The sequence below is a fragment of the Rousettus aegyptiacus genome, unplaced genomic scaffold, assembly GCF_014176215.1.
Source record: "Rousettus aegyptiacus isolate mRouAeg1 unplaced genomic scaffold, mRouAeg1.p scaffold_m13_p_2, whole genome shotgun sequence".
NCBI lineage: Eukaryota > Metazoa > Chordata > Mammalia > Chiroptera > Pteropodidae > Rousettus > Rousettus aegyptiacus.
Window position 1 is genome coordinate 21,908,321 of NW_023416295.1, and position 16,481 is coordinate 21,924,801.

Consider the following 16,481-nt stretch of genomic DNA (forward strand, 5'->3'; position numbering starts at 1 on the left):
AGACTTGTCAGCACCATATAAACAGAATAAAGCAAACTGTTAATATTGCTGTCGTGAGAAAACTGAAAACAGACTGATTAATCGTATTGGCGCTCGCCCACCAGGGAGCCAACTGTGGTCGTCACCTTATTAGGGAAGTCACAGTTTGCTTTTAGGCCTTTCGTTTTGATGGCCATCGGGTTTTCTTCCTCGCTGTTTTTGTTATTGTTGTTAAATGAATGCCTTGTTCTCAAACTCGTACTGCAAATTTGACTGGCAGAAGTGATTAGTTTAGAAAAAGTCAGTGCCTTTCATGAAATCTAAAATGTTTACAGTGCTGACAATTCACTGTTTCTGAGGACTCCCAGATGGTGACCCTGCTGGACTGGTTCAAGGCCGAGTTAACTCTTCATGAGAAGAATTATGTACAATGTTCACACGCGAAGGTGCATGAAGAGCTCTGTGGAAAATCTTAGCACTGTCAGGACATATCCGGATCAGTAGCCGTTATAGAAATCTTTGAGAAGGACCCTAAGAAGAGCTGATAGAAACCTGTATGTAAACCAGAAGTCACAAACGGGCACCTTAGGGCCAAATTTGGTTCAGACATGTTTTGTTTGGCCTTTCTGGGATGGCCCCCACCAGGTTTTAAAGTTGTTGAAATAATTGCTAGCGTGTAAATAAAAAGGGGTTTTCACATGCACATGAAATGATGCTAGCTCTCTGGTGCCTCTTAGGAAATCAGAAGCTGTGATTATACAGGGCTCCCTCATCCCTGGAGAACAGCAGTCAGCCTTGGACACTGACTCTACTCTGCCATGGCGTCTGCTGCTCCTGTCGTCTCCCCAAACCTAGTACCGTTTGGTATGTAATAAATTGCCGCCCTGTTTTTCTTGTACCCAGCCTATTTCATTTATTTATGTTGGTACCTGGGTCCATGTAAGATAATTATGATTTTATCAATTAAAAAGTGCTTTCCCATAAATATATCATTTACAACAGCCCTTTTAAATGGATATGACAGATGGTATTTAGAAAGAGAAAAAACTGACTTGCGTGAGGTGACAAAGCTGGTGAGCAGTAAAGCTGGTAAGCAGTAGAGTCCACGCTCAGAACCAGGTTTTCTAATGCCCAGATTGCCGCTGCTTTCCCGAGTACATTTGCTCTTGGTGATGGTGACACCCAGGGGTCTCCAGACTCTTAAGAGCAGCCATTTTTAATTCTCCTGTAGCCTTGACTGAGAGAGCGTGACAGCAGGGAGGTGGCAGGAAGTACTGTCCCGTGAGCGGTGAGGTGGGATTGCTGGCACAGGCACTCCCATGCTCACTCCCAGCTCAGTCAGCCTGAGAGAGCAAGGCATGGCGACTGGCTTAGCGCTAAGAGTTCGTTTTCCCTAGGCCAGTGTTTACCAGACGTTTCCATTTCACACACCTGTAGATTTAAAACAAAAATGTGGAGGTTTCTAAAGTTTTATTTTTATATATATATATATATATGTATGTAGCAAAAACAAACTTAAAACATTACCACCTGTTCCTCACCATTATTTCATAAAAGAACATAGTAACACTAAAAAAAAAAAAAAAAAAAAATCAAATAGCTCAGAAATCAAACAGCTTTTAAAAATTAAATAGGTTTAAAATTTATTCTACTATTCTTTTTTTTTTTTTTCTCATTCTACCTTGGACTGCTAAAAACATCACCAGACCAGTACCAGCTGTTTGGACTGGCATTTAGGAAATCTTGATTTAAGTCAGATTTTCTCTTCTGAGTGAAGCGAAATCATCCATTCCAAGGAAAAACATTCTAGAAATTAATGTGGATGCTTGAACATTCCTCATTCTCTATCATCGAAATGTGATTTGGGAACTTGGGAAGTCTGATGAATACAATTGGTTTGTTAAAATATACATTTAAAACTGGTTTCTCTCCAACACTAATTGAGGCCAATAGGCAAATTAAGCCTATTTTCCCAGTTGCTTAGAGCAGAACGGTGTCAGTTTGGGGGATACATTTGGTCTTACTTATTTGTCAAGTTTAGTCCTTGGCTAAGACCATTCTGAAACAATTAACAGCTTAACTCGTGAGTCTCAAAAATATGAAAAGTGATTTTTCTACCTTCTAAACCACCTTTTCCTGTCTTTGGTTTCACATCTTATTTTCAATTATAATTATATCCAGCATTAGTTCTCAGGGAAATACTAGCTTTACTGAATAATGAGAAATATTTATCATAAGGATTGTCATTTTTGTTAGCATTACCTATCCTGGTGAATACCAGAAAAACAAGTGTGTGTGTGTGTGTGTGTGTGTGTGTGTGTGTGTGGTCAGAATCTCATTGCTTCCTCTTCCTTCAAGCAAAATTTAGCAGCTTGCTAAGCTCTTAGAAGATTCCCTATAAATGTCATCTGATTTACCAAGATTCCCTTTCTGTTCTTACTCTTATTACTCCCAGTCTTTCTAGTGAGTTCACCGGAGGGAGGCTAACATCAAAGGTTAAAAGGTTTTTTTGAACACCTAATAGCATCTCAAACTCAATGTGTTCAAAACCGAGCTCCTGATATTTCTGCCCCCACTCCCCTTGCAGACTGTTCCTCCTGCAGACTCCCTATCCTTTCTCTCATATTCCACATCCAACCAATCAGCAAATCCTTTCAACTTCATCTTCAAAATATATCCACTCATCACCACTTCCACTGCTACCACCCAGGTCCAAGTCACTGTCTTTCCCCTGAATTATTATAGTAACTGATCTCCCTTTCAGTCCTTTCTTAAAACTACAGATAAAGTTAACGTGTAGAGTAAATCATGTCGCCCCTGATCCAAACTATATCTAGCAGTTTCACCTCCGGCTCCAAGGAAGAGCCCTCTTCTCCCACTACTTTCCACCCTCATTCTCTCTGTTCCAGTCACACCAGCCTTTTCGTTGAGAACACAAAGCAGGCTCCTAGGTGAGCTTTTATACTTGTTTTTCTCCCCAGATAACTGCATAACTTGCTGCTTTACCTCCTTTATGTCTGTTATAGAACTGTCACCTTCATGAAGCATCCTTGACCACTTTATTTAACATCACAACCATTGAACAGTCACAGGAAGGTAAAGTACAGTATAGGGAACATAGTCAATAATATTGTAATAACTGCGTATGTCAAATGGGTACTCAGGGGTGATCAATTTGTAAGATATATAAACATCTAATCACTGTTTTGCATACCTGAAACTAATAGAATATTGTATGCCATCTGTAATTGAAAAATAAATTTTTAAACGTGACGTTCATCTAAAAAGATTTTTTTAAAAGTTTAAATTGCACACACTTCCTGTTTTTATTTCTTTCTCTGCATATTACCACATAACGTGGCATTTGATTTGGTCCGTCTCCCTCTCTTACTTAGGCCGTCTTATGTAGATATGGCAGTTGCACTTTGCCCAACCTACACAACCATATGCAGTGGCCCTGCTCTCCCCACTAGCTGGAAGCTACAAAAGGACATGGCTTTTTATCTGTTTTGCTCACTGGTGTTTCTCTATCGCCTAGAACCATACCTGACATACAGTGGGGGCTAGTAAATATTTGTCAAACAAGTTAATTAAATGAATAAAGTACTGTTACCAAGATTCTATCCACTTAATTTGGTCAAACTTATTTCTTTCTTATTAATTAAAAAAAAAAAAAACATGGTTCATCATTGAAAACAAAAATAAGGCTACCCATTCATTATCCTACCAGTTTGGTGCATATCCTTCCAGATTTTTTCCATATAAAAATGCTTTCATACTGTTCTTAATACTTTTAACCCAACCATTTCACTTAGTATATTGTATTTTTTATCCCAGCAACTGTCTAAAGCATCATGTGTCACTGAGCAAAAATGGTATTTTGATGTGTGAGCATACGTACATACCATTGATCTTAGAAGTAAATGAGGATATTGTTCAGTGTATCCAACAAAAGGTTGGGAGAGATCATTTCAGAGTAACACCATCTCTCCTCCCCTGACTCCCTCCCCCCACCCCCAAAAAAGTCAGACATATTAAGAAGAGGGATTTTCTGTTACAGAGAGAAAAGATTGCATGCTGTTGTGAATCAAATACACTTAGTTTATTTAGGAGGCTAACTTTTTAAGAGCACATCTCTTGGGGCAGCTTAGTTCTTAAAACACAATCTACACAGGCTGGACTTGCTGTGTCTCTGAGCTACATATGACAGATATAACTGAAATCTGAGATCTGTGCAGTTATTAGCCAACAAAGTCTGGTTAATATTAAATTTTAAAAGAATAAGCCCATTTTAGTAACAATATTATCATTAATCTTATTAAAGACTACCAATTATTGCACTTCAATTGTAGATAACACTTCTTTAAGTTCAATAAATGAATACTACTCTTTATGTTCTCTGTAAGATTTAATTTAGCCAGACTTTGTGGCTAGTTTTCAGGTCGGCTAAGTAAAAGTGTCATTAGTTATAGTTGGGGCTTTAGGCTCAACAGATTAGCTGCATGAAGCTATGAGGACTCAAACTGCTAAAACACATGATATTGTTTTGATAGTTTTTGAGGTAAAATTCTTACTCTACCTCAAGAATCCTTTTTCCCTTGGACGACTTTAAATCATTGGACCTCCTGAACTAATAGCACCTCCCCCTTCATTTTTTTCTAGCGAGCTCATTCAGCAAATTATATATATATATATATACCAATACCCACACTTAAAGAGGGACCTACAGACTATCTGCAAAAGATAGTGTCATTCAAAACTAAACATGTTAATAATCTTTGAAAAAGAAACTGGCAAGTTATATATTAATTCTACTATAATAGACACATAGATTTTATTTACTGAGAAGTCCTTCGAAAAGTTAGAAATTAATTTTATCTTATTCTGAGATTAAATGAAATATTCTCAGCTTAAATGAAATATATATATATATATAAATTATCTAAAACTATTTTTAAGCGATAACAAAAAATAAATTTATTGCACGAAAAGTATTATATTCTTGGCACTGTTAAAAAAATATAAGAATTTGAGCTGAGATCTATAATAACTATGTTATAATCTGTCACTTTTATAAGCAGACCTCAGAATAATCACAACCAAAATTACTTCCCAAGTATTTCTACTCCAGGGAGAGACTGTTGCTAAGAAACTTAAGCATAATTTCTGAATGAGCAGGTAAAAGAAATGCTTATTTCCCTTAACTATCTGCCAAGATATACTGTCTGATGCAATCTTACCATTTTTTCAGCCAATGAGATTAGCAAAATGAGGTTATCTGGAGAAATGATTGAAGTTTGTTTCTTCCACATGGGTTGCTATCGAAATATCTGCCTTTGATTTAAAATTGTTTTTCCATTAGCTGGGAGCATGGCTAGATATATGAGTCCTATCCACATCCAGCCTAATGTAACTATTTCAGGAATAGTTTGTAGCTCATATCAGAACACCAAATTGCATCTCCCCGGTGATGTTCACAGTGCTTTTTGCTGATTTCTGTGTGGGTATGCATGTCCTCCAAAGAAAAGACATTGAGGCTTTCTCAATTCAGTACAAATTATCTACCCTGGAATACATGTTCTTTGGAAACACATAATAGTACATGAATAAATGGGTTTTTTAAATTATTATGCACCTCTATCCATATTCTTCCTATAGACCCTTATGATTCAGAATCGAAATTGGAGATTTTTTTTTTTTTTTGGTATTATCTTTTGACTTTGCGTGTGTGTGTGAATGAGAAAACAGGTCTTTAAAGCATATTACATGTGCAGAGATATTTCCATTACAAACTTTTCTTTTTTTTTCATTTTTATCATTGGATTTTTAATGCCAGTTGTACATCTCAAAAAACTGAGCTTTAGGAAAATGGCGATGTTATTAAATCTATCAAAGTCCTGCAAAGAGTCTGCCTATTTCAGAGCTTGACTTAGGTTCTTTCCTCTCCTGAGCATCAGAGCTTAATGGGAGCTGAGTTGAAGTCCTCAGAAATTAGTCAGGTTAAATGAGTCTTGATATATTTGACTCCATGTCCTGGTACAAAATGGAATGAGGACTCCCTACCTTTTTTGTAAAGATTCCTGCCTTTGATTTCATAGGCAATTATCTCTGCATTTTTAACCTCAAGTGCCAGCTGCATAATATGAGCTGTGAATCATATATGATCTTTTTCTTTTTTAATTTTCATCTTTTCTAACCTTTCTTATCAGAGCAATCTATAATGAAGCCTAAGTTACCTTCTTGGTATGTCAGGCAATTCTAAAGATGATAAAATAGAAAATGTTGGCACTAGAAATGATTGTGCTGGTCAATTTTCATGATCTTCTAGCAGGTTCTTTCACTGCTCTTTGGTATCAGAGAACTTGATAGTGCCACCTGCTAGTGATGTGGTTTCCCTTGATGAGTGAGTGAAGTGTGGAGTTGACTCCCCTTATCATGTTTGTCCTTCGGCTCTGGTGTCAGGACCGACCAGATGAACTTGCACTGGCATGAGCAGGGCTGTCCTCATGGCTGGCCTGCTGGAGAAATGCTGTCAGACCTGATGATTAATAGACCTGCAGTGCAGGGAGGTCACTTAATGGACAGAAAGTCCAAAACACAGCAGGCTCATCAGAAAACAAAAGGCAGCAAACACCCTCCTGCAGTAAAGATCCTGTTTACCAACGGTCTGCTAAGTCAGAGATAACCTTCAGTCAGTTTGTAGCTTCTGCATCCTAATATGTTGAAGTTTGGAGGGAACATTGGAGAAACTGGTAATTACCTTTTTACATTTTAGTGAAAATTTGAAGCATTTCAATTAAGAAAATTCAGGTTGCGTGTGTGCGTGTATGCACGCACGTGCAGGCTAAGCTCATAGCCTGCAGTTTTCCCCTCCTGGATGGGTACACATGAACCTCTCCTTCACCTACACATGTATGGACATGCACGTAAACATGTCTGTTTGAAAGAGCTTCCAGCTGGGTCCACATCCCAAATCTTTGAGGCCTTTCCAGGGTCAGCCTCCATCAATTATCCTGACTTTAGTACCTGCAGCTCCTGCTTCTAACTAGCTTCTTCATTTTAGCATATAAATAAGTCTCTCCCATTTTTAAGAAAAGAATTCTTAGTCCTGCATCCTTCTTTAGCTGTGGCCTGGTTTCTCTCCTTTAAAGTTAGCTTCTCACAAGAGTATTCCACAGTCCTTTACCCCTCCGCAGTCTGGCTTCCCTCTTCCTCCCTTGAAACTATTCTATCCGAGGTCGTTCATGAATTCCTGTTTGCCAAATCCAGGCACTTTTCTGGCCTTATGAGAATCTTCATATTGTTTGACCTCTCCACTGCCTTTAATGTTATTGACCCTCTTCTTCCTTCTTGAAATTATCTTCTTCCTTGAATTCCCTGATGCTGCCTCTTCCGCTCTTTCTCCTGTCAAGCTGCTCCTTTCCAGACTTCTTCCTGCAGCCACTCCTTAAACAGCAGTATTGCCAGCATCTAGTCTTTTGTGTCCCTAAAATGTGCTGTCCTGGGCTATGACTCATTCTCATGGCTTCACCTAACACATGTAGGCTGGGGGCACACACACCTCCTACCTGGACTCGTGGAGGACTCCACTTGGGTACTTCGCAGACAGTTCCGGTCCTCTGCCCCGACAACTGAGCCCTCCTTTTTCCCTAAATACTTCCTGGTTCCCTATGTCAGTAAATGGAACTGCCATTTACCTACTAGACTTAACTAGAAAACTGAATAATCCCCAAATACTACCTGGCCTCCACTTCCTGTTAACCATCATAACCTCTGGATTCTGCCACAGAAATCTATCTTTCTGTAGAGTTCTCTCCAGCCCCAGGCAATCATTTAAATTTTGTCCAGGCCCCATCATTTCTCATCTAGTTCCCACCCCCACTCCCAAATTATCTATCACTTCAGTCTTTAGCCCCTTCTGCTGTCAGTAATCTTTTAAAGTCACAAATCTAACCATGTCATTCTCCTTTAGGCACTTCTGTGGCACCCCATCTCTTTTAGGGTAGACACTGAGCAAAGCATTCAAGACTGCTCATGTCTGGCTACATCCTAACTCTCTAAGCTCATAGCCTGTGGTTTTCCCCTCCCAGACAGGTACACGCGAACCGTTCCTTCACCTACACAGACAGCCCGTCCTGAGATCATTGTACTCGCTCTGGCTTCTCTGCCCTTACTCACCCTGCTCCCTGCCCCTGGAATGCCCATCCTTCCACTTCTTCAGATTAACCGCCCCATCAGTCCTGAGGCCTTTCTTGACCAGGTATTCTGCCGGCTTCCCTCACCCCTGCGTGTATAGCTGTGGATCTCGGCACACAATGTGGAGACACTGGGAACTGGCACTGTTGGCTTACTTGTCTGTTTACCCCACTGGTCTACATGTTCTCTGATAGTAAAACACTCCAAGTCTCCAGGACCTAGCACAGTGTTTGTCACATGTTATGTCCCCAGCTTCTACTGCTGATTTTAGGTTTTCACCATAGTGACAAGTCAGAGGTCATAAGGCTGGACTTCATTTGCATTAAATTCATGGGAGATATAGTCACAAATGTTTCATGACAAACAATGCAAATAATCATCCATCCTTTATTGAATACATTAATAGTAAAATTAATGCAGACATAACTCTTTTAAGGGGGTGCCAAGCTTTGCCTCCCTGATAGGAACAGCTCCCCCAACAGTCCCTGAGGGCTGCAAAATCATCTCTGCATGCTCTACAGAGCCCTGCCTTCTAGTCAGAACTGCATAAGGCCGATTAATGCTACCTGAGTGTGCCTTGGGCCTGCGAGTTCTCCACAACCCTTTCCACTCCTCAGGGTTTGAGGACTGGCCCCTGAGAGTCCCTGCTTGTTACATCCCTTTTCTAAAGAGCTTCTGTCAGACAAGCCAACTTACACATCTAAGCCACAGCAGGGAAAAGCCCTTGGCATTACCCAGATGGGAAGTTGCCAACACTTTTCTGGGCTCGGCTTTTATGTCATTATTTACTCTGCGCATCCCCTGTGGATGGTCCGCCTGAAGAAGATATTTAGAGAATATCTTGGATATTCAGCCTGCCTTGAAGACGAAGGCAGTGGGAAAGAGGAACAAACTGACAGCGGGAGTAAACCTTAAGTCATCTGACCCTGCCTTCGAAACCCTTACCTCCTCTAAGCAGAGTACTGTGCCCCTACCTCTAAATAGCTCCAAATGTCTTTTTCTTCTTTTCCTTACATTAAAAAGCATCACTATAAGAGACATATTTTAATAGCTCTCAATCTTCCCTCTCAGGAAATTTATTCTCATATTTGACTTCAGTGCTTTCAGGCTATAATATCTGTCCTCCAGGGAGAAGAAAAGCTGATTGACATTATCTGTTCTAAAAGTCTGTGTTTTTTATGACCACCACTAAATCTGGACACAGCATCTTCTCCAGACACAACAGGCTCTGTTCCTTTATCTTTTCTGCATATATTGCATTTCCCAGTTCTTCATGTCTGTTATGACTGACCTCATGTAAATTATGGTTTAGACACTGAAGAGTGATAGGAGACAGTAGTCGAGGTGCTGCTGGAGGGGCTTAGAATCTCTTCTAAACGGAAAGAGACAATAAACATTTGTGAAATATATTTACACACATAGAAACACTAAATAAATACATAGCTAACTTCAGCTGTACAAATAATGTTGAAGGAATATTAGAGATGAGTGTGCCCAAAGTTGTTTAGTTATTGTAAGAAGAAGAATAAACTGTTTAGAAGCAAGAAGGGCCCAGCCTAGTAAGGAAAAGCCTAGAAATAAAGCCATGCATATATGCTCAATTAATTTACAACAAAAAAGTCAAGAATATACAATGGGGGAAGGACAGTCTCAAATAAATGGTGTTGGGAAAACTGGACAGCCACATGCAAAAGAATGAAACTGGACCATTATCTTACACCATATATAGAAACAACTCAAAGTGGATTAAAGACTTGAACATAAAACGTGAAAACATAGCACTCCTAAAATAAAATATAGGCAATAAGCTTCTTGACATAGGGCTCAGTGATAATTTTTTTAATGACACCAAAAGGAACAAAAGGAGAAATAAACAAATGGGACTACATCAAACCAGAAAGCTTTTGCACAACAAGGAAGCCGTCAACAAAATGAAAAGGCAACCTACTGAATGGGAGAAAATATTTGCAAATCATATAGGTGATAAGGGGTTAATATCCAAAATATATAAAGAATTCATACATCTCAAAAGCAAAAAAAAAACAACAACAACAACAAAACAAGCAATCTGATTAAAAAATGGACGGAAGATCTAAATAGACATTTTTCCAAAGAAGACATACAGATGGCCAACAGATACATGAAAAGATATTCAACATCATTATCATCAGGGAGATGCAAATCAAAACCACAATCAGATATCACTTTGCACCTGTTAGAATGGCTATTATTGAAAGAGAGAGAGAGAGAGAGAGAGAGAGAGAGAGAGAGAGAGAGAGAGAGAGAGAGAGAGAAGAAAAGAAAAGAAAAGAAAAGAAAAGAAAAAAGAAAAGAAAAGAAAAGAAAAGAAAAGAAAAGAAAAGAAAAGAGAAAAGAAAAGGAAAGGAAAAGAGAAAAGAAGAAAAGAAATAAATGACAGGTGTTGGTGGGGACATAGAACAGGAAATTTGGTACCATTGGTGGGACTATAGATTGGTGCAGGCACTATGAAAACACCAGTATGATTTGGTTTATAAATAACTCTTGTATGTCATATATTCTCAGTCATAGAAGTTTTAAGATTTTAGTTAGAAAATACTTTAAGGAGTAAAACATGAAAGATATGCAACCCTGAATTTATCCCTACTACAGTTCATTTCAGTCACATTCCTCCTCTTTCTCTAGCTGACCTATATTTGTACAAACCAACGGAAGAGGCAGAAGCTAATCTTGAAATGTTTTTCCAGCCTATTTACTTGATTCATTGTGTCTCCATTTCTCAGCTCTGCTACCACATTGCTTTTATTTTACCTTATTTAAAGGATTTCATTATTAAGCAGTCACCTTTGAAAAAGATTATGCCTCCCATTCAGCCATGCTCAAACGTCCTCTCCCTGCATTAGATGCTACCCTTGGAGTCCCACTGAAGGACTGTATCCTGTGTTTCCTTTTCTACACATGTTGAGGTCTCCGGTCGTCTTGCAAATGCTGTATATACATACACACACAGTAGTCCCCCCTTAGCCATGGAGACACGTCCCAAGACCCTCACGTGGATGCCTGAAACTAAGGGCTTTTAATAGACAGCCAGGGTTGGGATCCACAGTGTTAGACCAGCCCCCAAATAAATAACCATGCGTTGCTCCTCTTTTCAGTTACCACGTTGTATTGGAATTATCCGTTTATATATCTTTCTCATACTTGACTTTATGCTTCTTGAACGTAGACAGGAGGACTATCTTATTCATGATTGTCTTCCTAGAGTCTGGCACGATGCTTGGCACATAACAGACAGTCATAAATGTAAATTGAATAAATTGGTGATTTCTTTCATTTAGAATACAAGAAAATTGCATTGTACCATATAAGACAAAGAGAAAATGCTACCACCATGAGTTTCGTTTTGCGTGCATGTGCTTTTCTAATCATCTACACTTTGGTACATGTCTGCTCATCAATAATCTAGTGTTTGTTTGGTTTTTAAGTTCACTCACTGCCATTTATCCAGATGCTATGAACTGAGAGCAGCCAAAGATACTGGACTTTGCCGGGGAGTCTCAATTTGAAATATCTTGTTCCATTATTCCCATTTGTACCTAGGTTCAAAAACTTACCATCACTATACACGTAAAAGGATAGTTCATTGATGTGATATTCAGCACCACTGTCCCTACTAATGAAACCCATGGGAGCCTCTAGAAAAAAGACACACAGGTTGCCACTCCAATTGATTTTTTTCAACCCTGAAATCTGTTAAATTAGACATAGAATAATAGAGGTGGAAAGATATTTGGAAACATGGAGTTCAGTCAGCTTCATTCAGTAGTGAAGAAGCTGAAGCCAGACGGGTTTCACGACTTGCCGGAGATGACACAGCTTGTTAGGGACTCAGGTGGAACAAGAAAGCTGATTGCTCTGGCCCTCAGGCCTGAGCCACTACATGGTACTTGTAGCACCTCGGATTGCATTAGAAATCAAAGATCAAACTCTCACTTCCATCTCGTATCTGTGTTAGGAAGAAAAAGATCTGAGAAAAGGTATCATCACAGGTTTCTCAGAGGGTGGGGAGGAGGAGTACATGTGGAAAGGAGAGAAGGCAGAGGAAAGGGATCTCGAACAAGACTTTGAAGCTTATCAGAAAAAGTGTGTTTTGTGGCAGCACCACAGTTCATTTGTGTTTTTGTCTTCGTTTTCAGAATTTTCCCCAGAGAATACCTCCTTCAACAGATCCATTTGTACTCCCTTGCCGACCTGCAGCAGGTGAGCATTCAGAGGGGCCACTTTTTTTCCTGCTTTATCCCTGGGGAGGTCTTTGCTGATTATGGTCTTGGCATGAATTTTGTCGTCATTGGGGTAGTTTGCTTTACAAAGCCTGATAATCGATTAATTTCTATTCAGAATGGGGGCGGGGGGAACAGTAAAAAAGGTATTCCAAGACAATAACAAATGCTGGCAAGGATGTAGAGAAATTGGAGCTCTCACACGTTGTTGGTGGGAGTGTAAAGTAGTTCAGCTACTTTGGAAAACAGCTTGGCAGTCTGTCGAAGAATTAAAGAGAGTTACCATATGACCCAGCAATTTCACTCCTAGATATATATCAAGAGAAGTGAAAACATATGTCCACGTTAAAACTTGTACATGAATAGCCAATAACCAAAGAGTGGAAACAACAAAAATATTCATCAACTGATGAACAGATAAACTGTCATATATCTATCTACACAGGGAATATTATTTGGCCATAAAAAGGAGTGAAGTAATGATAACATGAATGCGCCTTGAAAACATACTGAAAGAGGCCAGACAGAAAGAATACATGTTTTATGATCTGTTTGAATGAAGTATCCCAAACAGGCAAATCCATGGGAACAGAAGAGTTGATGAGTGGTTGCCAGGGCCTGGGAGGGCAGGGGAATGAGGACCGACTGCTAACGGTTTGGGGTTTCCTTTGGGGCTGACGAAAGTGTCTGGAATTAAACAGTGGTGATGTGTTGCACAGCTTTGTGAATACACTAAAAACCATTGAACTGTATACTTTAAAAGAGTGAATTTTATGGTATGTGAATTATATCTCAGCAAAAAAATTGTACGAGCAAAAAAAGATATAAAAGTCAGTGAACATACTAAATCCTTTGTACTCAAGCCAAACAGTTGGATGACTTTAAATTTTAATAAAATGTAACAGAGCATCTGAGTCCAAATCACTTTTATGAGTGTATATCCTTTTAATGATTGACAGGTTAGCAGCCAGGGAGCAAACTGACATTTTGTCTGTTCAACCCGAAGTTCTGAATATGCTAAGCTTTGGTTAATCATTTAAATGAACAACAACTCACTGCCTAAGAAGCTTTTAGACACTAAACGAAAACATATCTATTGATTCTTTCAAGAGTAAAATTTAAAAAATTAATTGTGACAACTTTCAGAACATCTCAAACTGCCGTGATTCTATTCTTTTGTTTGTTGTTGTTTTCCTCTCTGGTTGTTTTGCCCAGAAAATATGAGGTCAGCTTAAAAACTATGTTCAGATCCTTCAGTCATTTTTCAAGAATTAAAAAAAAAAAAATCTTAAAAAGCAATTTAAACTGAAGACTTTTATATTTTCTTTGTTCCCCAGAGGTAGGAGTTTTATTTTAAATGGTAGACATAGCTTTAGAGCATTTAGCTAAAAAAGTCAGCGAATACTAGGGTTTCCCCCTTGTGCATCAAGTTTAAACCTCTTTGCACACATCAGTTCCCTCCATTCCTTCAGTCCTGCCTGCCTATCACTACATGGTCAAGCAGCAGAGATCTGCTGGCTGGGGTGGAAAGGGATCTATATCTAGTTACGATTGCCCGGCAGTGTTCAAGGGGAAGCATCAATGAGAATACCCATTATGCATTTATTTTCTAGGATTCTACCTGATCATAGTATCTGAGGACCCAGACTCTATCACTGGAGAAGTATGCCTAAAGGCACCGCCGTATTCTCTAATGGCAGTTTCAAACAGAATGGGTGGGCTCCACAGTGAGTCTTCTTTGAGGAAGACTTTCAAAAATGAGTTTTGATACCAGATAAGGAGAAAGGATCAGAATAACTCCATATTCATTTTAGAGTGTCAAAGTAGTATATCCATTTGACATAATAAAGCCTGCTTTTTTAAGCTTTTCTATATCCTGCTGTCTTTTTTTTTTTTTCTTTTCTTTCCCTTGTAATAATCACACCGCACATGCCAAGCAGCAAGCAGCTTACTTAAATCTTGGTGGGCCAGACCATTAGCCCCTGGAGCCCCATAAGCAGCTTAATCAGTTTTCAGCCTCAGTAGTAAAGTGATAGAGGCAAAGCAGCAGCTCATCAAACTCCCCGTGGGTGGGGTGGCTGGAGCTCCAGCATCCATTTACTCTAACCTGGTGTTTTGTGCCTGGCTTTATGATCCCCAAACTTATCATATTTAGAGGACATTTAATTCAATTACTTTTTTCTGCCTGAGGTGGGTTAAATTGGATTTAGCTTTTGATCTGTCTGTATCTGAGCTATCAGTATTGACGGGCACCTCTACTCCCATCTTCCCTTGGTTTGGGGATAAATTTCAGGCATCTTTTCTGGATCTGATCTTCTTGCAAATAAATATGTAAGGGAAGGGAACACAGGGGCAGAAAAATACTCCTGCTTTGTAACAGCGTGTCCGTGGTAGCAGGCAACCCAACAGAACTGGCCCACCTGCCAGCCCATGTTGTCCTGTACCATTTTGGCCTCTCTGGCTGCTTCATCATCCTGTTTCATGTTAGCTTCAAGAGTTTTAGAATAAGTTACTTTCCCTCACTTTATTTCTCTCCTCACTTCTAAAATAAAGGTCCTATAAAAGCAGATCTTTCTTTCAAAAAAAAAAAACTATAGAAAAATGTATTTCAGTTTATAAATTGTGCAGGGAGAAGGAAGATAAGCTAAAGCAAGTGACAATAAAGGCTATAGCTCTTGATGATGATATAACTGTCCTTCCTAAATGTGTAGATTCCTTTCTACGAATTTAAGTGAATTTGATTTTTCCCATTAGCTTTATTTAAAAACAAAATGTAGATATCTTCCTCTTCAAAAAGGAAAACATTCAGAATTTAATAAATATCGTAAAGGGGGACTTACAATTTAAGTATAATTTTAAAATATAATACACAAAACACTAATACCTAAAATAAAGATGCTTAAAGAATTCTGATACCAAAATATTTGTAACCATTTCTCTGTTGTCATTTTTATAAGCAACAATCCCTAAAGTTTTAGAAGATAGATTCAATTCAGCAATTAGGCTGAAGCTTTCAGGCTGCCTTAACACTTTCGATGTTATATTCAGGACAGCTTTTTCCTCTTCTCATTATTTTAATTTTCTGGTCTCTTCGCATGCATTCTCCTTATGATCGTACACTTGGACATGAGGGAAAAAATAGTGCAGACTGACACTGCTTAGCAAAGGGAATTCCCTCTAGTTGTTCTGGGAGCTGTAGTCACTTGCCCACGGGCCAGTAAGCGCCAGTTATAGGCCAAATTCATAGCTCATGCTGGTGCTGAATCCCTAGTTATTTGTTTCGCCAGTTTTATTTGCTCACTGGGTTTAACTATTGCATCGTGAAGATAGTAGATGGAACAACACATAGTCACTACCCAACTGTAATCAGTTGGCAGCATCATGACTCATAAGATAAGAGCCAGATACTCCTAGTAGCAGGGCCAAGGAACGGGGCAGAAGATGGGGGCAGGGGCTTTCCAAGCCCTAGGAGCCGGGCGTGTACTAGCTTGAGTTACTCATTTCTTAAGTTTGGAACTTCAGATGAATTTCTGTTCACTAAAGTAAATATTGCTAGAAACTATTAAATTCGTGCTCCTCGAATGTAAATCTAACAAAATAAAATCTTATAAACAAACTTTTTTTGAGGAGGTGAGAATGCACAATGTTTTTTTGGAATGGATAGAGCTGTTCCTCATCAAGGATTTGTCAGGCAATGATTAAATAAACATATGTGAACGAACGCATGTGTTGGATGGGGAAACTGAGGCACTGATTTTTAAGAGCTTTTTTCCTGGTTTGATATTTCAAAAACGGGAAGTAGAATAGAATTTGTGTTTCATTATTTTTGGCAATCCCCAAAATGCTTTAAGATGGGAATACAATAAAAAGAGAAGCTCCAGTGAGCAGCAGGAAGAGTACCGTAACTCTCACCTTTCCTTGCGAAGTATGTGACAGACCATCTCCTTACATCTCTCTGGCTGTTTTAACGCTGAGAAGAAAGTGCTGCATTTTGCCAGTGGAATACATTAGTACATGTAAGTTAAGTTTGAGAGATTGTAGTTGCTC

General features: G+C 39.1%; 1 protein-coding gene across 6 annotated transcripts in view; it reads left to right on the forward strand.

Annotated features, from left to right (window-relative positions):
- The window catches only part of PLEKHM3 (pleckstrin homology domain containing M3), a 164,732-nt gene that overhangs the window by 81,448 nt on the left and 66,803 nt on the right, over positions 1 to 16,481 (forward strand). For 5 of the 6 annotated variants that reach the window (XM_016135036.2, XM_016135037.2, XM_016135035.2 and 2 more), the window contains one exon: positions 12,351 to 12,414. In XM_016135036.2, the coding sequence (XP_015990522.2) occupies positions 12,351 to 12,414 (64 nt within the window). Of the gene's footprint in view, positions 1 to 716; positions 844 to 12,350; positions 12,415 to 16,481 lie in introns of those variants that run through there. The other variant, XM_036235755.1, reaches the window with a different exon arrangement.